The 24,812-nt window shown below is 39.9% G+C and overlaps 1 protein-coding gene and 1 non-coding gene across 2 annotated transcripts in view; both read left to right on the forward strand.

Moving 5' to 3' along the window:
• SNRNP40 (small nuclear ribonucleoprotein U5 subunit 40) overlaps nucleotides 1-24,812 on the forward strand; it is a 39,563-nt gene that overhangs the window by 14,214 nt on the left and 537 nt on the right. The window contains exons 5-9 of the mRNA XM_041768271.1: nucleotides 9,931-10,053; nucleotides 15,734-15,854; nucleotides 18,145-18,227; nucleotides 19,604-19,665; nucleotides 23,991-24,094. Of these exons, the coding sequence (XP_041624205.1) occupies nucleotides 9,931-10,053; nucleotides 15,734-15,854; nucleotides 18,145-18,227; nucleotides 19,604-19,665; nucleotides 23,991-24,094 (493 nt within the window). The remainder of the gene's footprint in view (nucleotides 1-9,930; nucleotides 10,054-15,733; nucleotides 15,855-18,144; nucleotides 18,228-19,603; nucleotides 19,666-23,990; nucleotides 24,095-24,812) is intronic.
• Nucleotides 17,268-17,378, forward strand: LOC121498285. The gene has a single exon (XR_005989682.1). It is a non-coding gene; the product is annotated as a U6 spliceosomal RNA (small nuclear RNA).

Consider the following 24,812-nt stretch of genomic DNA (forward strand, 5'->3'; position numbering starts at 1 on the left):
CTGAGTAATATTCCATTGTATACATAGACCACATCTTCTTTATCCATTCATCTTTCGATGGACACCAAGGCTCCTTCCACAGTTTGGCTATTGTGGACATTGCTGCTATAAACATTGGGGTGCAGGTGTCCTGCCGTTTCACTGCATCTGTATCTTTGGGGTAAATCCCCAGCAGTGCAATTGCTGGGTCGTAGGGCAGTTCTGTTTTTAACTCTTTGAGGAACCTCCACACAGTTTTCCAGAGTGGCTGCATCAGTTCAGATTCCCAACAGTGCAAGAGTATTCCCCTTTCTCCACATCCTCTCCAACATTTGTTGTTTCCTGTCTTGTTAATTTTCCCCATTCTCACTGGTGTGAGGTGGTATCTCATTGAGGTTTTGATTGGAATTTCCCTGATGGCAAGTGATGCAGAGCATTTTCTTATGTGCTTGTTGGCCCTGTCTTTGTCTTCCTCTGTGAAACTTCTGTTCATGTCTTTTGCCCATTTCATGATTGGATTGTTTCTTTGCTGTTGAGTTTAATAAGTTCTTTATAGATCTTGAATACTAGCCCTTTAAAAAATAAAAAAAAATTTTTTTTTAATAATTTTTTTAAATTTATTTTATTTTATTTATTTATGATAGGCACACAGTGAGACAGAGAGAGAGAGGCAGAGACATAGGCAGAGGGAGAAGCAGGCTCCATGCACCAGGAGCCCGACGTGGGATTCAATTCCGGGACTCCAGGATCGCGCCCTGGGCCAAAGGCAGGCGCCAAACCGCTGCGCCACCCAGGGATCCCTAAAAAATAAAAATTAAAAAAATAAAAAAACGCGATCCTGGAGACCCGGGATCGAATCCCACGTCGGGCTCCCGGTGCATGGAGCCTGCTTCTCCCTCTGCCTGTGTCTCTGCCTCTCTCTCTGCGTGACTATCATAAATAAATTTAAAAAAAAAATTTTTTTTTAATGAATACTAGCCCTTTATCTGATAGGTCATTTGCAAATATCTTCTCCCATTCTGTAAGTTGTCTTTTAGTTTTGTGGACTGTTTCTTTTGCTGTGCAGAAGCTTTTTATCTTGATTAAGTCCCAGTAATTCATTTTTGCTTTTGTTTCCCTTGCCTTCATAGATGTATTTTGCAAGAAGTTGCTGTGGCCTAGTTCAAAAAGGGTGTTGCCTGTGTTCTTTAGGATTTTGATGTATTCTTGTCTCACATTTAGATCTTTCATCCATTTTGAATTTATCTTTGTGTATGGTATAAGAGAATGGTCTAGTTTCATTCTTCTGCACGTGGCTGTCCAGTTTTCCCAGCACCATTTATTGAAGAGACTGTCCTTTTTCCAGTGGATAGTCTTTCCGGCTTTGTCGAATATTAGTTGACCATAGAGTGGAGGGCCCACTTCTGGGTTCTCTATTCTGTTCCGTTGATCTATGTGTCTGTTTTTGTGCCAGTACCACACTGTCTTGATGATCACAGCTTTGTAGTACAACTTGAAATCCGGCATTGTGATGCCCCCAGGCTCTGGTTTTCTTTTTTAATATTCCCCCAGCTATTCGGGGTCTTTTCTGATTCCATACAAATCTTAAGATTATTTATTCCAACTCTCTGAAGAAAGTCCATGGTATTTTGATAGAGATTGCATTAAATGTGTAAATTGCCCTGCGTAGCATTGACATTTTCACAATATTAATTCTTCCAATCCACGAGCATGGAATATTTTTCCATCTCTTTGTGTCTTCCTCAATTTCTTTCAGAAATGTTCTGTAGTTTTTAGGGTATAGATCCTTTACCTCTTTGGTTAAGTTTATTCCTAGGTATCTTATGCTTTTGGGTGCAGTTGTAAATGGGACTGACTCCTTAATTTCTCTTCTGTTTCATTGTTAGTGTATAGAAATTCTACTGATTTGTGTGCATTGGTTTTGTATCCTGCCACACTGCCGAATGGCTGTATGAGTTCTAACAATCTTGGAGTGGCGTCTTTTGGGTTTTCTATGTACAGTATCATGTCATCTGCAAAGAGGGAGAGTTTGACTACTACTTTGCCAATTTGAATGCCTTTTATTTCTTTTTGTTGTCTGATTGCTGAGGCTAGGACTTCTAGTACAATGTTGAATAGCAGTGGTGAGAGTGGACATCCCTGTGGTGTTTCTGATCTTAGGGGAAAGGCTCACAGTGTTGCCCCATTGAGAATGATATTTGCTGTGGGCTTTTCGTAAATGGCTTTTAAGATGCTGAGGAATGTTCCCTCTATCCCTACACTCTGAAGAGTTTTGATCAGGAATGGATTCTGTATTTTGTCAGATGCTTTCTCTTCATCTATTGAGAGGATCATATGGTTCTTGTTTTTTCTCTTGTTGATATGATCTATCACATTGATTACTTTATGAGTGTTGAACCAGCCTTGCATCCCGGGGATAAATCCCACTTGGTCATGGTGAATAATCTTTTAATGTACTGTTGGATCCTATTGGCTAGTATCCTGTTGAGAATTTTTGCATCTGTGTTCATCAGAGATATTGGTCTATAATTCTTTTTGGTGGGGTCTTTGTCTGGTTTTGGAATTAAGGTGATGCTGGCCTCATAAAACGAGTTTGGAAGTATTCCGTATCTTTCAGAACAGCTTTAGTAGAATAGGTATTGTTTCTTCTTTAAATGTTTGATAGAATTCCCCTGGGAAGCTATCTGGCCCTGGACTTTTGTGTCTTGGGAGGTTTATGATGACTGCTTCAATTTCCTCCCTGGTTATCAGCCTGTTTAGGTTTTCTGTTTTTTCCTGTTCCAGTTCTATTAGTTTGTGGTTTTCCAGAAATGCTTCCATTTCTTCCAGATTGCCTAATTTATTGGTGTATAGCTGCTCCTAATATGTTTTTAAAATTGTTTGTATTTCCTTTGTATTGGTTGTGATCTCTCTTTCTCTCTTTTTTTTTTCTTATTTTTTTTTATTTATTTTGATCTCTCCTTTCTCATTTGTGATTTTATTAATTTGAGTCTTTTCTCTTTTGTTTTTAATAAGGTTGGCTAATGGTTTATCTATCTTACTAATTCTTTCAAAGAACCAACTCCTGGTTTTGTTGATCTGTTCTACATTTCTTCTGGTCTCTATTTCATTGAGTTCTGCTCAAATCATTATTTAATTCTCTTCTGCTTGGTGTAGGTTTTATTTGCTGTTCTTTCTCTAGTTCCTTTAGGTGCAAGTTTAGCTGGTGTATTTGAGTTTTTGAGGGATGCTTGTATGGCGATGCATTTCGTTCTTAGGACTGTTTTTGCTATATCCCAAAGATTTTGAACAGTTGTATCTTCATTCTCATTAGTTTCCATGAATCTTTATAATTCTCTAATTTCCTGGTTGACCTTTTCATCTTTTAGCAGGATGCTCTTTAACCTCCACATGTTTGAGTTTCTTCCAAACTTATTCTTGTGATAGAGTTCAAGTTTCAAAGCATTATGGTCTGAAAAAGGAGACAATCCCAATCTTTTGGTATTGGTTGAGACCTGATTTGTGACCCAGTATGTGGTCTATTCTGGACCACAAAGTTACATGTGCACTAGAGAAAAATGTGTATTCAGTTGCGTTTGGATGTAAAGTTCTGTGAAATCCATCTGGTCCAGTGTATCATTTAAAGCTCTTGTTTCGGGGATCCCTGGGTGGCTCAACAGTTTGGCCCCTGCCTTGGGCCCAGGCCGTGATCCTGGAGTTCCGGAATCGAGTCCCACATCGAACTCCCTGCATGGAGCCTGCTTTTCCCTCTGCCTGTGTCTGTGCCTTTCTCTCTTTGTCTCTCACGAATAAATAAAATCTTTTAAAAAAAATAAATAAATAATAAAGTTCTTGTTTCTTTGGAGATGTTGGGCTTAGAATATCTGTATTTGCAGAAAGTGCCGTGTTGAAGTCTTCCATTATTAGTATATTATTATCTAAGTATATCTTTACTTTGGTTATTAATTGATTGATATACTTGGCAGCTCCCACATTAGAGGCATAAATATTCATGATTGTTAGGTCCTCTTGTTGGATAGATCCTCTAAATATGATATAATGTCCCTCCTCATCTCTTACTACAATTTTTGGGATAAACTTTAATTCATCTGATATAAGGATTGCTACCCCTGCTTTCTTTTGAGGACTATTTGAATGGTAAATGGTTCTCCAACCTTTCATTTTCAGGCTGTAGGTGTCCTTAGGTCTAGAATGAGTCTCTTGTAGACAGCTAAAGATGGGTCTTGCTTTTTTATCCAGTCTGAAACCCTGCGTCTTTTGATGGGATCATTAAGCCTATTCACATTCAGAGTTACTATTGAAAAATATGAATTTAGTGTCATCATAATACCTATTCAGTCCCTGTTTTTGTGGGTTATTTCTTTGGGTGTCCTCTTTCTTTTACAGAGTCCCCCTTAATATTATCTTGCAGAGTTGGTTTTGTGGTTTTGTGGTCACATTCTTTCAGTTTCTGCCTATCTTGGAAGCTCTTTATATCTCCTTATTCTGAATGAGAGCCTTGCTGTATAGAGTATTCTTGACTGCATGTTCTTCTCATTTAGGACCCTGAATATACCCTGCCAGTCCTTTCTGGCCTGCCAGGTCTCTGTGGAGAGGCCTGCTGTTAATCTAATATTTCTCCCCATATAAGTTAGGGATCTCTTGTCTCTTGCTGCTTTAAGGATTTTCTCTTTATCTTTGGAATTTGCAGGTTCAGTATTAAATGTCGAGGTGTTGAACGGTTTTTATTGATTTTAGGGGAGGACCTCTCTATCTCCTGGATCTGAATGCCTGTTTCCCTCCCCTAATTAGGGAAGTTCTCAGCTATGATTTGTTCAAACATGCTTTCTGGTCCTCTGTCCCTTTCGGCGCTGTCTAAACCCCAGTTAAGTGTAGATTTTTCCTTCTGAGGCTGTCATTTATTTCCCTTAACCTTTCCTTGTAGTCTTTTAATTGTTTTTCTCTTTTTTCCTCAGCTTCCTTCCTTGCCATCAACCTGTCTTCTATGTCACTCACTCTTTCTTCTACGTCATTAACCTTGTCGTTAGGACCTTCAGTTTGGATTGCATCTCAGTTAATTGATTTTTAATTTCAGCTTGATTAGATCTAAATTCTGCAGTCATAAAGTCTCTTGAATCCTTTATGCTTTTTTCCCGAGCCACCAGGAGCTTTATAATTATGCTTCTGAATTGGCTTTCTGACATCGAACTGTAATCCAAATTCTGTAACTGTGGCAGAGATTATTGTTTCTGATTCTTTCTTTTGTGGTGAGTTCTTCTTTCTAGTCATTTTGCTCAGTGCAGAGTGGCTAAAAACGAGTTGTACTTGTTAGAAGTGTAAACTCTTCTCTTTGTAGCGTTCCAGCTGTTCTGTTTAAATCTCGGCCGAATTCGTAGGTTTTCAGGATGATTTGAAAGTTAATCTAGGTAAGTTGGTGGGGACAGGTGACTTGGGGACCCTACTCTTCTGCCATCTTCTATATATGTCTATTTAAAAAAAAATAGAGCCTAGTTGTTTAGAGTACAGGGTTCTAGAATTGTTCTACCTACTCTTTATCATCTGTTATTAATAAATCAGACAGCAGGCAGCCCTGGTGGCTCAGCGGTTTAACGCCACCTTCGGCCCAGGGCATGATCCTGGAAACCCGGGATCAAGTCCCACATTTGGCTCCCTGCATGGAGCCTGCTTCTCCCTCTGCCTGTATCTCTCTTTCTCTAATAAATAAATAAAATCTAAAAAATAATAATAATAAAAAAAATAAAAATAAATAAATCAGACAGCCATTGAAAATAAATGTTGACTTGTTAACAAGCATATATTACTTTAGTAATTACAAGAAATTAACACACATTTTAGTAAATACAAGAGGAATGTAATGGAATCAGACAATACTAAATTCTAGTTCTTGTTTTGTTATTGACCTGCTGGGTATTTTTCTTCAAGGTAGTTGATTCTTTAAGCTTTAGTTTGCCCATCCATAAAAGTTGAGATTAAACTAGATGGTCTAGGGCAGCACCAGTGGCCCAGTGGTTTAGCACTGCCTTCAGCCCAGGGCCTGATACTGGAAACCCGCAATCAAGTCCCAGGTCAGGCTCCCTGCATGGAGCCTCCTTCTCCCTCTGCCTGTGTCTCTGCCTCTCTCTTTCTCTGTGTCTATCATGAATAAATAAATAAAATATTTTAAAAATAATAAAAATAAAAATAAACTAGGTGGTCTAAGCATAGTAATTTTTAAATGTTTTTTTAATCACAATCCGCATTAAGGAATACATTTTATACTATGACCCAGTGTATATTCCCTTTAGTACGTCTGTGTTTATGAACCAACTCTTTCTATATGAGATGTTTTCTTCTATATATTTTTTAACTGGGGTAAAATTCACAAACAAAAAATTCACCTTTTTAACCATTTTAAAAGGTGTACAGTTCAGTGGCTTTCAGTACATTCACAATGTGTGTGCTCATCACCATGAGCCAATACCAGAACATTTTTATTACCCCCAAAAGAAACCCCATGCCCACTTAGGAGTCAGTACCTTTTTCCCTTTCAGTCCTGGCAACCACTAATCTTTCTGTCTCTATGTACTTACTCTTCTGGACATTTCATTTTGTGTCCAGTTTTTTTCACTCAGTTTAATATTTTCAAGCTTCACCCTTGTTATAACATGTATTTAAAAAAAAAAAACATGTATTAATACTTCATCCCTTTTTAACACTGCTACAAAGATTAGTGCACAAGTTTTTGTTTGAATACCCATTTTCACTTCTCTTGGGTATATTTCTAGGAACAGGATTGCTGGGTCATATATTAATTCTACTTTAACTTTTTGGGGAATATCCATGCTTTTCCACAGTAGCTGCATCATTTTATATTCCCACCAGTGATGTTCAAGGGTTCCAACTTTTCCACATCTTCACTGGCACTCATTAGTTTCTGTGGTTCCTTTTTGTTGTTGTTGTTAATTATAACCATCCTAGTGAGTGTGAAGCAGTCTAATCATTTTGATTTGCATTTCCCAAATGATTTATGATGCTGAGCATCTTTTCTCGTGCTTATACCTTCTGAAAAGAAATGTTTACTCAGGGCCTTTGCCCATTTATTGGGCTCTGCATTATTGTTATTGGACTATGGGTTCATTATTCTAGATACTAGATCTTTATCAAATACATGATTTGTGGGACGCCTGAGTGGCTCAGCGGTTGAGCGTCTGCCTTCGGCTCAGCATGATCCTGGAGACCTGGGATTGAGACCCATATCGGGCTTCCTGCATGGAGCCTGCTTCTCCCTCTGCCTGTATCTGTCTGTCTCTCTCTCTCTCCCTCTATGTCTCTCATGAATAAATGAATAAAAATCTAAAAAAAAAAAAAAAAACATGATTTGCAAATATTTCTCCCACTGTTGGTTGTTGTCTCATCTCATTTTTTAGATACCATCTATCCTTTGATGTACAAAAGTTTCTATTTGGGATCCCTGAGTGGCTCAGCGGGTTTAGCACCGCCTTCGTCCCAGGATCGAGTCCCACGTCAGGCTCCCTGCATGGAGCCTGCTTCTCCCTCTGCCTGTGTCTCTGCCTCTCTGTCTCTCTCTCTCTCTCTGTCTCTCTCTCTCTCTGTCTCTCATGAATAAATAAATAAAAATTTTTTTAAAAGTTTCTATTTTTATGAAGTTCAATTTATCTGTTTTTTTCCTTTGGACACTTGGTGCTTTTGATGTCATATCTAATAATTCATCACCAAATCCAAGGCCATGAAGATTTACCTTCATGTTTTCTTCTAAGAATGTCATAGTTTTTTATGTTTAGATCTTTGATCCACATGGAGTACATTTTTCCATATGGTATAAGATAAAGGTGTGACTTCATTATTTTGCATATGGTTATCCAGTTGTCCCATCATTTTTTTAAAAGACTTCATTTCTTTTTTTCTTCTGTATAGGCCATACTTTTTTGCTTCTTTTTGTGCCTCATAATTTCCTTTTTTTTTTTAAGATTTTATTTATTTATTCATGAGAGACACAGAGAGAGAGGCACAGACACAGACGGGGGGAAAGCAGGCTCCATGCAGGGAGCGCAACATGGGACTTGATCCCTAGTCTCCAAGATCACACCCTAGGCCAAAGGTGGCGCTAAACCGCTGAGCCACCCAGGCTGCCTGTGCCTCATAATTTCTTCTTAAAAACTGGACATTTAAATATTATAAATGGTAACTCTGGAAATTAGATTCTCCCCAGGGTTTGTTGTTGCTGCTTGTTGTAGCTATTTGTTTAGTGAATTTTCTTTTTCTTTTTCTTTTTCTTTTTAGATTTATTTATTTAGAGAGCATGAGCAGGGAGAGAGGCAGAGGGAGAGAGAGAATCTCAGGCATACTCCCCACTGAGTGTAGAGCCCAACACAGGGCTGGATCTCAGGGTCCTGAGATCATGACCTGAGCCAAAACCCAAGAGTCGGCCACTCAACCAACTGAGCCACCCAGACACCCCTGTTTAGTGATTTTTCTGAACTAATTTTGTAAAGTCTATATTATTGGGGATCCCTGGGTGGCTCAGTGGTTTCATGCCTGCCTTTGGTCCAGGGCGTGATCCTGGAGTCCCGGGATCGAGTCCCATGTCAGGCTCCCGGCATGGAGCCTGCTTCTCCCTCTGCCTGTGTCTCTGCCTCTCTCTCTCTCTCTCTATCATGAATGAATAAATAAAATCTTTTAAAAAAATAAATAAATAAATAAAGTCTGTATTATTTGCCATGTGTAGCCACTGAAATCTGTTTTATTAGCTTAGTGACTCACTACTGATTCAGCAGAGTTTTTCTTAATTGCTTATGGTAAAAAAAAAAAAAAAACCTCTGCTAGTCTTTACAGATTCACTGTGGGTATGTTGGGTCTGTCTTTACCGGGCAATTTACAATTTTGCATTAGCCTTCACTCCCTGCTTGTGCAGAGCCCAGGCAGATCAGTGAGAAGAGAACTTAAGGCCTTCTCAGGTCTTTTCTGAGCATGTACCAGACACCGGCATGCAAATGGCCTTCTAGAGTCCTAGGAATACTTCAGCTTTGCAGAGCCGTCTTTCTCCAAGATTGTCTCATTCCTAGGTTTCCTCCTGGGCTTTTTGGTTTATCTGTGGTTTGCCCCAACTGTCATCCTTGGCCTCAGACAGCAGAGGTTAATGCATTTGCCTTTCAGTGTTTTAGACAAATGCCTCTGCTCTGGCACAGTTCCAGATTAGGCAAAATAAAGTCAAACTCTTTAGGTTTATCCTTCAAGGAGCCACCAGACAGTGAAAAACAAGCACAATTCTTTGAGAATAAGGTCCATTCTGCTCCCTCTGGTACTAGGAACCAATACTGGGAATATGGGCCATTGTCTTCAAAGCTCTTGCTGAGTAGGAGTTAGAGACAGAGTGAGTTAAAACACTATAAAACTCTCTAAGACTCAGGAGGGTTTTTCCCCTCATTAAACATTTGCCTCGTTGCTGCAAACTTTTGATTAGTTTCTAGAGTTCTGATAAAGTTGATTCTACCAATTCTTTTGCCATATAATTCTCTGCTTTTGTAGGACAGCCTTTTAGCTTTCCTTACTTTGCCATTTTCGCTTATGTAACCCCTCTCTATTTTTTAATGTAAGCCATAGCCCATTGATCTACAATTTGAAAACACTGGTCTAACATCCTTGCTGTGCTAAGAGCAGATGAACTAAGCAAGTAGAGGATTTCCATTCTGAGGGCATGTTGATGAGCTATGTTCATTCATACTTTACCAAAGGAGTCTGAAAATATGACCAAAATGATTTGTTCTCCCAACTTTCAGATATGTTGGCAAAATTGTGGTCACTTCACCATGTTACTAGAATATCCAGACAAGTTTCTGAACAGAATCCCTGTTAAAAATATGTTTGCACAAAGTCCTTGGACTTCAGCATGTATTATGCAATTACTTCTTATAATTATGTTTGACTATAGACCCTCCTGTTCTTCTGCTTCAGCTTTGGGACATCCGGAAGAAAGCAGCCATCCAGACATTTCAGAACACCTATCAGGTGTTAGCTGTGACCTTCAATGATACAAGTGATCAGATTATTTCTGGTGGAATAGACAACGATATCAAGGTATGTTTAAAGTTTGTGTTACATTTCTTTTTCACCTGTCTCTATTCACAGAGGTAATCTCTTCAGACTTCTGAGATTATGGTAGCTTTGCACTTTGTACCAACTACAAGGAAAATAGTAACTTAAATCTTGTTTTCTTTCTGTCCTTTCCTTGTTGACTTCTAAGTCAAGAGTTGCATTGCAGCTCATATACATACCATCAGGGACCAGACAGTTATGTGATGTGTGAAGCCCCATATATGGAGCCTGTGAACGTGAAGAATGCATTCCCTGCCTAAAGACTTCCACAACCTTTTTTTTTCCTCCACTTTGTTGGCTTGCTGAGATAGCATTGAGTCAATTTGTGATTCTCAACTCTGATCTCTCAGTGTGTCTTTCTCTTTGAGACTGTGGAAAGGAAGTTTTGGGGCGTCCACAGCTGAGAAAGAGAGAAAGTGATAATGATGTGAGAGTGGCAGCAGTCCATGCAGCAGGATAGTGTAGCTCATGCTTTTGAGTAATTGACTTGGATTCTAATCCCAGTTATATCATTTTCTAGTTTCTTAGGACTGTAAGCAAATTCTTTAACTTCTATAAGCCTCTTAATAACAATACACCTACCTCATAGGGTTGTTGTAAAGGTTAAATGAACCTAATGCATTAGAACAGCTAGCAGAGTTTCTGGACATAACAAATGCCAGTGGATATGAAGTGTTTGGGGGATAGAGGAGTGGGTACACAGTTTGTGTCTCTTGGCTTCCTTAAGTGTTTCAAAGATTTTGACTTCAGCTTGTGTTTTACCTTTAGAGTGGTAACCTAAAGGTTACCTATTTTACCCAGCTTCCTGTTGTCCCTACCTAAAAATTGTGCCATGCACCCTTCCCTCCCTGCCTCCTCTGCTGCTACTATGGATCAAATGTCCTTGCTTTTGTGTAAAGGTAGTCCCTTCAGTGGGAGGATTTCAACTTTTCCTATCTGGGTCCTAACACTTTCTGTTTTCCCAGATCCTCTGTTTTCCACCTGCTCTTCTGCTGTCGTCTTGTCAGCATCATGCTCAGGCCTTGGTGTTGAATAGGAGAGTCTTCCTTTTGTGCCACTTCCTCTTGTCATTGCCCTGTCAGTCTTCCCTTTCACAGCCAGGCTTCTTTTGTGGTGATGGTAGTAATAATGTTATCATTACCATGTGACACATAGTGCTACCTCTGTGTCAGGCGTCGTTCTTAGAGCTTTCTATTATTCATTTAAACTTCACATGAAATAAATGGTATTAATGCCATTTTACAGATGAAGAAACTGAATTAAGAGAGGCCCAGCAAAACCCAGACTTGGGTTTCAGAGTCCTGCTCTTAATACCTGGGAGAAATGCCCCCTGATGATTGTTTTACACTCACTGTCTTCAGTTCCTCACTTCATCTCATTCCTCCACTCCAGGTCTCCTGATCACCCCTCATTAGTCTGGCTTTTGCCTCCATTGTTTCACTAATACTCTTCTCCTGAAGGTCACCAGTGATCTTCCTCTCTGTTCCTAAATTCAGTAGATAGTCATCTTGTCTTTTTCTTTGTCATTATTCCCCAAGGTCCTATCCTAGGTGCTCTTCTCATATATACCTTTTCCCTGGATAATTCTCATCCACGTCTGTGACTTTGTCATCTCTATGCTGATGACTGTATTCCCAGCCTGGATCTTCAGTTCTAGACCCATGTATACAACCAGCCTCTCAGCATTACCCCACTTGGATGTCCCATAATACTTGAAAATTGACCATTTCGAAAATTTTTAACTTTCCATCCCTTTTCTACCTTATAACTATATGGAGAATGTGGAATCAGGGCATGGGAACTTAATCTGATTGTCTTAATAGCTAATACAATATTTCCCAGAGAGAAGTTTGGGAGCCCATTAGCTTTAGAATCACTAGAGGGCATCTTATACATGTGACAGTAAGTTAGTGTCATTAAGCTATCATAATTTATATACTTCTAAAATTATTATTAAGGGTGCCTGGCTGGCTCAGTTGGTAGAGCATGCAGCTCTTGATCATGAGTTCGAGTCTCCCACATTGGGCATAAAGCTTACATTTAAAAAAAAATTCCCAAAAAAAAACAAAAAAAAAATAAAAAAATAAAAAAAATTCCCATTAAAAAAATAAAATAATTATTATAAGGTTTGCATATGGCAAAATTGTGTTTGTTTAGTGTATAGTTCTATGAATGTTTATGCTTGCATAGATTAGTGTGCTACCACAAACAAGTACAGAACAATTTCCATCACCCTCAAAATTTCATAGTGTTCACTTAGGTCAAGCCTTCTTTCTCTTCCTAACTCCTTCCAACCATTGATCTCTTCTTTGTTCTATAGTTCCTTTTCTAGAATATCATACAAATGGAATCAGACAGTATGTAGCCTTTTGAGACTGGCTTCTTTTATTTAAGATCTGAGAATTTGATGCCACTCTTGGGATAGACTAGCTTAAGAATAATACTCTTGTGCAAGGAAGGCCTTCTTACCACATACAATGTGGCTTATTCTTCCTTCCTTATCCTAGACTGTTCCTGGGTCTTCTATAAACAGATATATTTAATTATGCTATAGTCCTTAAGGGATACTCAATCCCTTTCTAGGATTTGAAGGTTTTCAGTGTCCTCTGAGTCGTACACTGTATGTTATTCCTTCTCTTGGGATAGACAGTTTCTACAGGTAGCTAATCTCAGTCATTTCAGTTTTGTTCTGAAGGCCAAATTTATCTCATATATAGAGAACGTGTAAATAAAGTTCCATAAGTACAATAATTACATATATCATTAGCTTTTTTATAAAAGGATATTCTTTAGGAGTGCCTGTGTGGCTCAGTCAGTTGACTGACTCCTCATCTCAGCTCAGGTCTTGATCTCAGGGTCATGAATCCAAGCCCTGCATTGGGCTCCATGCTGGGTATGGAGCCTACTTAGAAAATGAATGAATGAATGAATGACCAACCTTCATATTTCTTTGAGAAGATCCCATATTCTAGTTTTGTATAATTTGGTGAATAGTTCCTAATTACCCTATATGTTGTTTTTTTTCTCTTTTCCTTTTTTTTTTTTTTAAGTTTGTTTATTTTTTATAATCTCTATACCCAATGTGAGGCTTGAACTCATGACCCCTAAGTCAAGAGTCATATGCTTCTCCAACAGCACCAGCCATGGGCCTTGACACTATATGTTTTATAAGTTTACATCATAGCCTTGTAGTCTTTATCTTTTTAAACTAAAAAGTTTGTTTTATCTATAAACATTCCAATTTTTTTCTGCCAGTGCTTTGTTTTCAGGAAATATTTTTTTATCAGAGTGTACACAGTAGGGTGCCTGTGTGGCTCAGTCAGTTTAGTGTCTGCCTTCGGCTCAGGTGGTCCTGGGATCAAGCCCCACATCAGGCCTCCCTGCTCAGCGGCAAATCATCTTCTCCCTCTCCCTCTCCCCCTCCCCCACACTCATGCTTGCACTCTGTCTCTAAATAAATAAAATCTTAAAAAAAAAAAAAGGTAAACAGTACTCCAAAAACTTGGGAAAACTTTCTACTCTATACTGTTTCTAGCATGAAAACAGAGTCGATGCCCACTAACCAGATGCCCAAACATTCACTGAACAACTGATTTGGGCATTTGCAAAACATCTTGCTTAAATTAGTTCTTTCTGTAACAAATCCCAGATACACATTGGCTGTACACCAATAGTGTGTGCAGGCCTCAAGAAGGAAGGTCTGAGGGATCCCTGGGTGGCACAGCGGTTTGGCACCTGCCTTTGGCCCAGGGCGCGATCCTGGAGACCCGGGATCGAATCCCACATCAGGCTCCCGGTGCATGGAGCCCGCTTCTCCCTCCGCCTGTGTCTCTGCCTCTCTCTCTCTCTCTCTGTGACTATCATAAATAAATTTAAAAAAAAAAAAATTAAAAAAAAAAAAAGGAAGGTCTGAAAATGGTGTCCAAGTGCTACAAGGGATGGCACATTATATTCTCCTAAAAAGCTAAAGACTTCAACAATGCCTTCTCTGAAGAGGAAGAACAATAGCTTGAACAGAAAACGTCAGCCATTTCAAGCTTTCCTGATTATTGAGGCAGCAAACATCCTGACACAAAAATGATTGTTGGGTTCCACACATGAGTGAGTTATTGATGGGGAAAGTGGAGTTGTCTACCTTATGTATCACTTTGACATACAACATCAAACTCATTTCTAGGTAAGAGAAGTGCCTTACTTAAGTAGGGAGCAAAAACATTTATTTAATTTCACTTAGAAAAACTACATAGCAATATTAAATCAGATTTGGAGGAAATTCTATATTATACCAATGACCTTAGCAAAATTGCTATTCTTTTTCCATATGACATTCCAGACTATTTATATTACCTTTATATTTTTTATATACTTTCCATCTATGTAAATATAAATACTGTTTTGTATCTTCCTATTAGCTTAATAACTTATTATTGGAACATTTTTGTATTTGGTCTTCCGAGTTATTTTTAGGAGTTGCTTAATAATAGCTACCAATTATTGAGGACCTGCTGTGTACCAGGCATCTACTAAGCCTTCTATTTGTAACCTTCTCAACAGCCATAGGAAGTAAATGTTGTTATCCCTATCTTACAGACCTGAAACAGGCTTGGAGGAGGGTTAGTGGCCCAATAACACATAAGTCTTACAATTTACCCTTTCCACTCTGCTCTACTATCTATAGCATAAGATCATACAGTGTTGCAGTGTGTTTATGGGCCATAACTTAATGAACCATTTATTTTCCCTGTTTGACATTAGGTTATTTCTAGCCAAATTTTCTAATGAAAAATTTTAAGCAACTATATTTCTGTGTATTGCCTTGTTCTATACATGTGTGTTTCATCATAATGCCCTTTTCAAATGATGTGTTCACGTATTTTTCTGTAATTCTAAAAGTTAAGTCTTAATTGCTAAGATGCATAGTTTAAGCTTTTTTTTTTTTTTTTTTAAGATTTTATTTATTGGAGAGCAGCCTGGGTGGCTCAGTGGTTTAGCGCCACCTTCGGCCCAGGTCATGATCCTGGTGAGCCCGGATCAAGTCCCACGTTGGGCTCCCTGCATGGAGCCCTGCTTCTCCCTCTGCCTGTGTCTGCCTCTCTCTCTCTCTCTCTGTCTCTCATGAATAAAAAAATAAATCTTTAAAGATTTTAGTTTTTAAAGTTTTAATACATTTATAATTTGAAAAGAACTCCTGTAAATTCTTAATTTTTGTTAAACTTTATTATAGTATTTGACATTAGTTTATAGCCCTTTAGTCAGACATAGTCACTTTGACTCCCTTTTTAGAAAAACAAGAGGGGCACCTGGGGGTTCAGCTGGTTAAGCATCCGACTCTTGATTTCGGCTCAGACCATGAGCTCAGGGTCATGAGATTGAGCCCCATGTCAGGTTCCATGCTGGGTATGGAGATTGCTTAAGATTCTCTTTTTCCCTCTCCCTCTGCCCCTCCTCCCACCCCCCTCTCATGTTTGCTCTCTCTAAAAAAAAAAAAAAAAAAAAAAATTTGAAAAAGATAAGAGGTTTTTTTTTTCTCTTGGCCCATAGCCAGATTGAGAAGGGATACCAGTTTCTCAAGGCAGTTGACTAGTAACTATATATATTTTTTTTGCTATTCTCAATTTGATTTCTGGGAGCACCTCTTTTTTTTATTTTTATTTTTTTGTAGGTCTGGGACTTGCGCCAAAACAAGCTAACCTACACCATGAGAGGCCATGCAGATTCAGTGACTGGCCTGAGTTTAAGTTCTGAAGGCTCTTATCTCTTGTCCAATGCAATGGACAATACAGGTAACTTTGGAAAGGAAAGGGCCCAGTCACTGTAAACTACACGGAAAGTGGGCATTGGGTTTAGAAATGTATACTGGGGGATCCCTGGGTGGCGCTGCGGTTTGGCGCCTGCTTTTGGCCCAGGGCGCGATCCTGGAGATCCGGGATCGAATCCCACGTCGGGCTCCCGGTGCATGGAGCCTGCTTTTCCCTCTGCCTGTGTCTCTGCCTCTCTCTCACTGTCTTCCTATCATAAATAAATAAAAAATTAAAAAAAAAAAGAAAGAAATGTATACTGGGATAATGTGGATCAAAGGAAAGAGTCAAGGGTAGTTCGCAGGTTTCTACAAGGGCAATTAGGAGAACACATGGTAATAGAAAAGCTTTAGAAGATATGGTCAAAAAGCCACGATTCCTGTCCAGATCTGCCATCTAATCCCTAAGCAACTTTACACATAGCTTTTAAGACCTGTTTCAGCTCTGGTATGCTGTTGAGCCATGCAGTGTACTAGAAACTCTTGATGATTATTAGTTTGTTGAGATCCATCCAAAGCAGTTCTAGAACACCGAGTGCACCAAAGTTGGATGACCTGTAGAGCTGTTCTTAGAGTTGCAGTCTTTCTGCCAGTGTGTCCTCCCTCCCCATGCCAAAGCACTGGTAGGATGGAGGTCCTCAGTAAAACATCACAACATTCTGCATTCACGCAAAGAGACTTGTTTCTGCTTGTTTAGTGTTGCCACGTGGGAGAATGGGCTTACTATGGCAAAAAGGAAGATGGATTGTATGCTTAGTATTGAGAGAGCTGAGAGATGTCCACTCACCTCCCCATACAAGTTCATAGGCTTGTCAGAAACTGAAATGCTGGGAATCCCTGGGTGGCTCAGCGGTTTAGTGCCTGCCTTCAGTCCAGGGTGTGATCCTGGAGTCCTGGGATCAAGTCCCACATCAGGCTCCCTGCATGGAGCCTGCCTCTCCCTCTGCCTGTGCCTCTGCCTCTCTCTCAGTCTGTGTCTCTCATGAATAAATAAATAAAATATTTTAAAAAAAGGAAAGAAAGAAACTGAAATGCTTTTACTGACATTTTGTAATGAAAACCGTGCTAGCACTCAGCAGGTGCTGAATAAGTAGTTCTTGAATGAATGAACATCCTTACTTTCTGAGTGTATTCTCAGCTCAATAGCAAACTTTCACATCTACCTTCACCTTTCTATGCCTGTCTGAATCCTAGGATTGTTATGTTCATTACACTCAATTAAAATGACATCACTTGAATTCCACTATTGAAACAGCATTTGTTAACAACAGCTGTAGCCACTGCTTACTGCGCGTGTTTATATCCTGATTTTGATGTGTTTACTATTGACTAATTCGAGTATTGTTCACAGTGAGGAAAGATGAGGTTCCCTAAATGGCTATTAAAGTAATAAGAATTTGTGCTCGCTTCGGCAGCACATATATATACTAAAATTGGAACGATACAGAGAACATCAGCATGGCCTCTGCGCAAGGATGACACACAAATTCGTGAAGCGTTCCATATTTTTTTTTTATTTTAAAAAATAAAGTAATAAGAATTTTTTGTTATAGCTATTTAATAAAATGACAAAATCCTTATTTTTGTCTATTGCCTCTACCCTTTTAGAGCCCTGTCACATATATCTTCTTATTTGATACTTACAGTACTCTTGTAAAAAAAAAAAAAAAAAACAAGTAGTATTCTTATTTTATAGAAGAGACCAAAACACAACCTCACTTGTTACCTGATACCACCCATATGTATAACAGAGCTAGAATGAGAATCAGAGTTCACCTTTTCTGATTCTTAGTGTAATGCTCTCTTGATATATTTGACCTTGCTCAAATTTAGACTGTCAGGTATCCCTATGAGCAAAATTAATCAGTCCTGAGTTTGGATTTTATAGATTGAATATAGTCAGTGGTATTTATATTATCATAGTAAAGCTTTGTCAGATGTGACTTTTGGGGTTGGTAGAGGAGTCATTTGCAAATGTTTTGTTGAAATTAATGTCACATCCAGCTACTTTCTGTTGCAGACCCCCAGCCATGCATTTGGCATGTCCCATTCCAGCCCCCACAGGTTTCCTCTGTGGTCTTAGACCCTTTTTAATGGAATTTTAATGCATTTCATGTCTGTTGGGGGTGGCAGTGTGAAAGCCTTACCGTGTACCTTATAGTATACCATGTTGGCCTTCCTTCACCCAGAAAATAGCATTTGTCATTGACATGACACTGATCTCAGGTGGGTTCTCAGGAGGCCTCTGGCCCATAACTGTTTTGCTCTGTTTGTAGTGCGGGTCTGGGATGTCCGGCCATTTGCTCCTAAAGAGAGGTGTGTGAAGATATTTCAAGGAAATGTGCACAACTTTGAGAAGGTGAGTTCTGGGGCAGCCCAGGTGGCTCAGCAGTTTAGCGCCGCTTTCAGCCCAGGGTGTGATCCTGGAGACCCAGGATCAAGTCCCATGTCAGGCTCCCTGCATGGAACCTGCTTCTCCCTCTGCCTATGTCTGCCTCTCTCTCTCTGTCTCTCATGAACAAATAAATAAAATCTTTAAAAAAAAGAGAGAGAAGGTGAGTTCTGCATGGCAAAAGAGTTTACTAAGTTTACTGTCAGTTTGACTCAAAGATATATTTAAGATAATGCTAAGACCAGTATTTACATACATCAAATCATTGTGTTATACACCTAAAACTAAAACAATGTTCTATGTCAATTATATCTAAATTTGTTGGTGGGGGGAGGGGGGGTTTAAGGATAGAGGGCAGTAGCTTTACGAAGAAGGGGCTGCATTCCAGTTAATATTATTCTCCATCAAAACTGTTCTTGCAAAAAAAAAACTGTTCTTGCCAGAAATAAAATTAATGGAAACATAGTGCAGAAAGCAGTCATATAGGTTGGTAGTGATGGGGCCCCCTTGCAATTTAAGACTTCTGACTTCAACAAGATATTCTTATCCTTTTACTTACTTAGAAACTTTGACCCTCTTGGGTCAGTGTTGCATATGGGACCCAGACTTCCTGGCTGTTACCCAGTGGCTCCCCTCACCTTCCCAGTGATCAGCTCTTAGAGCCCTGAGAATAATATATCCCTCTCCTCAGGAAGGGCCACTGCCCAAAGTTTGAGAGAAATTTTTTCTTTACTTTCAAGTCCTAGCTCACCTCTTGATAGCAGCTTTTCTTCCAGATAATTTGTTAATAGAGACTAATGTTTTTATTTTGAGAGTCCATTTGATTCAGTTTTACTTTATAAATCAAATCTTATCTTTCATTGAATTCAGTTTTATTTTTATTTTCCTTCAAGATAAAATTATTAATGAGGATCAAAATAAATGGAGCAAAGGAAACCTTCATTTGTAGGTAAAATAAAATTTTGTTGCCAGGTCTACTGTTAATTTACTGTAAATTAATCATTTTCTGCAGTTGGTTTGTATGTTATATGAAATACAGTATATTATCTTAGGCCACAAAAAATATAAAATAATTGCAATTTAATGTCTCAGGGTGCCTGGGTGATTCAGTGGGTTAAGCTGCTGACTTCTGATTTCAGCTCAGGTCATGATCTCAGAGTTGTGGAATCAAGCCCCACAAAAGGCCCTGCACTGGATGTGGAGCCTGCTTAAAATGGCCCCTCCCCCGGGCCCCCCCTCAAAATAAAAAGAAATTTAAAGTCTTCCTTTCAGTGATTTTGTAGTCTAATAAGGGTTTGGTACATTACTGTATTCATTGAATTCCTGCTTATTCATCTTTATAGAATCTTCTGAGATGTTCTTGGTCACCTGATGGAAGCAAGATAGCAGCTGGTTCAGCTGACAGGTAAGGATTACCGGGTATGAGGTAAAGAATGATGGAGTTCTGCAGGTACCTTGTCGTGTGTAATCCATTAACTGCAGATACCAAGCTGGAGCAGACACTTAAAGCTGTCCTTAGAGAGGAAGCTGTGTGCAATGTGAGGGGCCTACGATCACATCAGATAAGCACATCATTTCTACTCTGTGGATATGTTTTTGACCTGGAGAGTAAACACTTTACTCACTTCTGTTGAATTCCCTTTGCCATCAAAGTAAAATCTAGACTCCTAGTCTGGTTCCAGTTTCCCTCATCAGATTCTTCTGCCATGCTTCATTCCAATATGTGTCGTGTACTCACCTCCCCAACCATCACCACATTGCTTCTCTCACATACAACTTTCCTTCTTCCTACACCCCTTGTGCCTCCAGGCTTCTCTCTCCTATCCCCTCTTCTCCATTCTCTAGACTTCTCTATCTTTTTAGAAATCATCTCTGTTCTGTCTATAAACTTTCCCTGGCCCTCTCCCTTTCCCTAGCACTAATCACTCTCTACTCTGCCCTGTCATCATACCTTATACATCTAACCTTTATCAGCATTCATTACATCTTACAGTAAGACAAACAGAGTGGGGCACCTCACTAAATTATTTGCTCCCAGGGGTCAGAGGATGAGTCTTAGTCATCTCTGAACCCGGGGTGGTATTTGACCTATTCTAAGCACTTAGTGAATATTATATGAATGAATTCCTAGCTGGAGGACATCAGTCACATCTCAGTCACATCTAGCATGTCAACTCAGCTATACATAATGGCTGCCTGTTTTGAGGATTCAGAGTAGGGTGTGGGTACAATAGGAAAGGTGTTGTGGGGGATGCCTGGGTGGCTCAGCGGTTTGGCACCTGCCTTCGGCCCAGGGTGTGATCCTGGGGACCCGGGATCGAGTCCTGCATCAGGCTTCCTGCATGGGGCCTGCTTCTCCCTCTGCCTGTGTCTCTGCCTCTCTCTCTGTGTCTCTCATGAATAAATAAGTAAAATCTTTAAAAAAAAAAAAAAAAAAAAAAGAAAAAGAAAAAGGTCCCGTGATTGCTAGATGCAGGTTCTGTCAGCATGTGAGCCAAGTATTTTCTGACCCTGGGCGGAATTCAGAGACTATGAGACTTCCTTAGCTGTCAGTTTAGACTGGCTCAGCCATTTGGTGATGAATTAGAAAGAGAAGGGGGAGAATTCTTGTGTCAGAATGCTGCATTTGGTATATGTGGTGACCCATCCTTGGGAGAGAGTCAGAGGTGGGGATGCGGGTGCCCATGCCCAGGCTGTTGAGCCACAGGTACAGAACGGTGATAAGAGTGATAAGACCCTCTGATAGCAGACTCTAGCTTCCATTGGAAGCTGTCTAAACCCTTTTTTTTTTTAAACCCTTTTTAACTTAACCCCATCTTTCTGTCTGTTTAAAGATTTTCCTGCTACCCTTCGGAAACAGGCACCATCTTATAAACATGAAGCCTTTCCTGGGCTAGCTTGGGCTCTCAGCATATTCCAGAGTTTTCTCCTCTACTAAGTGCCCTAGCACAGCCATAGAGAAGCCTCACCTTGATCTGTTCCCACACCGTGTTGCTTGTGAATAATGACAAACACACCTGAAGATTCCAGAATCCACTTTTTTAATTTCCCCTGGCAATCTGAATGCTGAGTTAAAGGGATAGGTAGTGGGCTGTTTCCTAGGAGTAAAGGGTCTAGGTGCCACATGGTGGCATCCTGGTGGTGTAGAGAGGTGCCTTGCAGAGGGAATCTAAGGGATTTTCAGTAGTCAATTGCTAAGGAAGACCGTAAGAAACAGGCCCACAGGCTAAGGTGCGTTTGACAGGGGAAGAACCATTCTAAGTGTTTTTACGTAATTTTCAGCAGAGATATCTTTTTTATGTAGTTAAGCTTTGAAATGATACTTGCCTAAGCTTTTCTTCTGAGCAGTTTGTTTCTGCCATTGGCCCTTTCTGATTTTCAGTGTCCTCTTACCTCTTTCCCTCCCCACTGTCCCTTAAGCCTTACATGTGGACAGCATGGCTCCGGTCTGGGCACAGCCTGCGTGGCTCCCTACTGGAGTTGGCCACATCTCAGGCTACCTCGCCAGTTAGCCCCAAGTGAGCAAGCAGCTCTGTTATGTAAGGAACCCGGTTCCTGCCCAATGTGGCCGTGCCAAAGCAAGGGGAGGACAAGGAACCCCTCTAAATTTAGCATCTAATTGGCAGCCATGGAGAGTGAGGCCTTCAAGTAAACCCTTGGAGATCTGGGGTTCTGCCGGCTTTTATGTGCCTGGGAAGTGTATCCTCAGAAAACTGCTTTTCAGCTTGTCCTGGATTTGGCAAGTTTCCCCCTCTCTTCTTGCAAATCACGTCCCTCCTCATGTTCAAAATCAAAACCCTTCAACAGTTCCTGTCCAGGACTATGGGAAGACTAGTCTGTCTGCCATGAGTACGTTAGTCAGCCTGTTGTCTTCATGTTCTTCTGTTGTGATGATGAATGTATCCGTCATGATAACAGCTGTTGTCCTGCATGCCAATTGCTTTGCATGTATCATCTCATTTCTCTCAACCAAGCTATGGGATCAGTGTGGTCTCCTATCATCACAACTAAGGAAAGAGGAGCTTAAAGAAGTTACTTGTCTGAGATTTCTTAGTAAATGGGTGCATGAGACTTGAGCTCGAGTCTTTCGGACTCCTGAGCTCATAGACTTTGTTACTGTACCATATCATCCTGGGCTAGGTTCATGAGGGCGTTATTTGTGCATAGCAAGAAAAAACACCTATAGGGAAAATGTGAACATCAGAACCAAAGAGTCTGGAGGTAGATGGGCTTCCTGCTTTCCTTCCATCTTGCTTGGAACTTTTATTTAGTTCCTGTGGAGCCTAGTCCTTGAGAGCTAAACAGTGCAAATAAGCAGCTCACATTTAGTTTTATTTTATACCAAAAATGTAATGTCACATCAACACTAGGCATTTTTTTCTTTTTAAGATTTTATCCATTTATTCATGAGAGACACAGAAAGAAAGAGAGGCAGAGACACAGGCAGAGGAGAGGGAGAAGCAGGCTCCATGCAGGGAGCCCAACGTGGGACTCAATTCCAGGTCTCCAGGACCCCGCTCCGGGCTGAAGGCGGTGCTAAACAGCTGAGCCACCGGGGCTGCCCAGCACTATAATCAAGTACTGGTGACTGTACCCTTTTAGGTGTTGACTAAACAAAACAAATATGGAAATAATGTTTATAACCTGTTTGAAAACCACCAGCCTTTTGAAATTTACCAACAGATTATTTTTGCATGGTCATAAGAAGATCATGTCTCTTTATTTTACTCTTCAGCCCAAAATGATCCAAGCAAGGTTAAAGGTCAAAAGAACTTCTGAGGAGTGATGGGAAATAGAAGATGTTGGAGGGTGGTAAGAGAAAGGAAAATACTGGAATATATTGAGTTTTCACCTTAGTTCTGCCACTGAGTCAGTGATGAACTATGTCACCTTGGAAGAGTTACTGTACCTTAGTTTTCTTATCTGTAAAATGAATTTAGACTAGCTGGTCTGGTCATGGGATTCCCATGAATTCGGTGCCAGATTGAGTCAAGTATATATATTTGGGTTGTGTTATAGCACAGAATTTTCCGTCCCTTCTCTGGGCTCTGTGATTTGAATGCAAAACTGAGCAGCTCAAGTGAATCTACAACCCTAGGCTCCCAGCCTCCTATAAGATATCCTAGATGAATATCAGGCATTCTTTGAAGATTTCTGTGTGGGGACCATAGGAAAAACTATCTTTCTTCTCCATGTTCTTTCCTATTCCAAAAACTTGTTTAAAATACCAGTAATAAAAAAATAAAATAAAATAAAATAATAAAATAAAATAAATAAAATAAACAAAATAAAATAAAATAATAAATAAATAAATAAATACCAGTAATGCGGGCAGCCCAGGTGGCTCAGCGGTTTGGCACCACCTTTGGCCCAGGGTGTGAGCCTTGGAGACCCGGGATCGAGTCCCACATTGGGCTCCCTGCATGGAGCCTGCTTCTCCCTCTGCCTATGTTTCTGTGTCTCTCATGAATAAATAAATAAAATCTTAAAAATAAATAAATAAAATACCAGTAATGCTTATAGTTTATTCCTGTATCTATTCAGTTACTCGAGGGCAGGATCCATCCCTTATTCAGAATCTATATTTCTAGTTTCTAAATATCAGAACACAGTTCAGTAAATATAGAGTAAATAAATAAATCTCTGCTTCCATTTCTCTTAAAAAGCCATGCCTCTACCCTACTCTCAGCTCTAGGAAGCTTTAGCATTGCTCCTCATGATACCTTGCAGGTTTGTGTATGTGTGGGATACCACAAGCCGGAGGATTTTGTATAAGCTGCCTGGACATGCTGGCTCCATCAATGAAGTGGCTTTCCACCCTGATGAACCAATCAGTAAGTCTGTCCTGACTTGGGGGAAAGGGAAACTGTGGAAATCTCCCTAAAGGGCCCCTGAAAATACAAAGGCAGAGGTGGATATCTGTCGTATGTGAATTTCCAGGTAGTCTTTATGGCTGTCCCTTGATTGTCTCACCATAGTTTTAAATGGTGACAGGAAGAGCATGTTCCATTTTCTTAATCTCAAAGGGAGACTGGTTAATCTGTTTCTAGTTCTCTTAAGTTTACTTGTTTCAAGTCTGTGTTTCAGTGATGTATTTGGATTTTTAAAAGATGATATTTCCTAATATTCAGCTATAAATTGCAACTTGATATTTATTGGCTAGCTAATTAAACAGTGGGCCTTGAATTTAAGAAGAAAGTATGACTTTCTCCAGGGCTAACTATAAACAAGCAAAAACACATTTACAAAATGACTGGCACAGACATTGATTCTTCCCTAGAATGGCTGAGAAGGTCTTCTTTATGGGGTTTGGCTGATGTGGGACATCGGGGTTTGGACCCTGATAATGCATTTTCCATAACACAGTCCACCCTTGTGGTTTCAAGAGGACTTGGATTGAAAAGCCAGGCTATAGTTTCCTGTGAGTGGTGTTGAAGAGGAGGGGAATTTAAGCTAAATCCAATTGCTCTTTTATACCAAAATTGGCTCTTGACACAAGAGCCCTTGAGCACCAAGTCTCCTTGAGCCTTCATTAGTTCCAGTTATCTTCTT

This window comes from Vulpes lagopus, chromosome 8 (assembly GCF_018345385.1).
Source record: "Vulpes lagopus strain Blue_001 chromosome 8, ASM1834538v1, whole genome shotgun sequence".
Classification (NCBI taxonomy): domain Eukaryota; kingdom Metazoa; phylum Chordata; class Mammalia; order Carnivora; family Canidae; genus Vulpes; species Vulpes lagopus.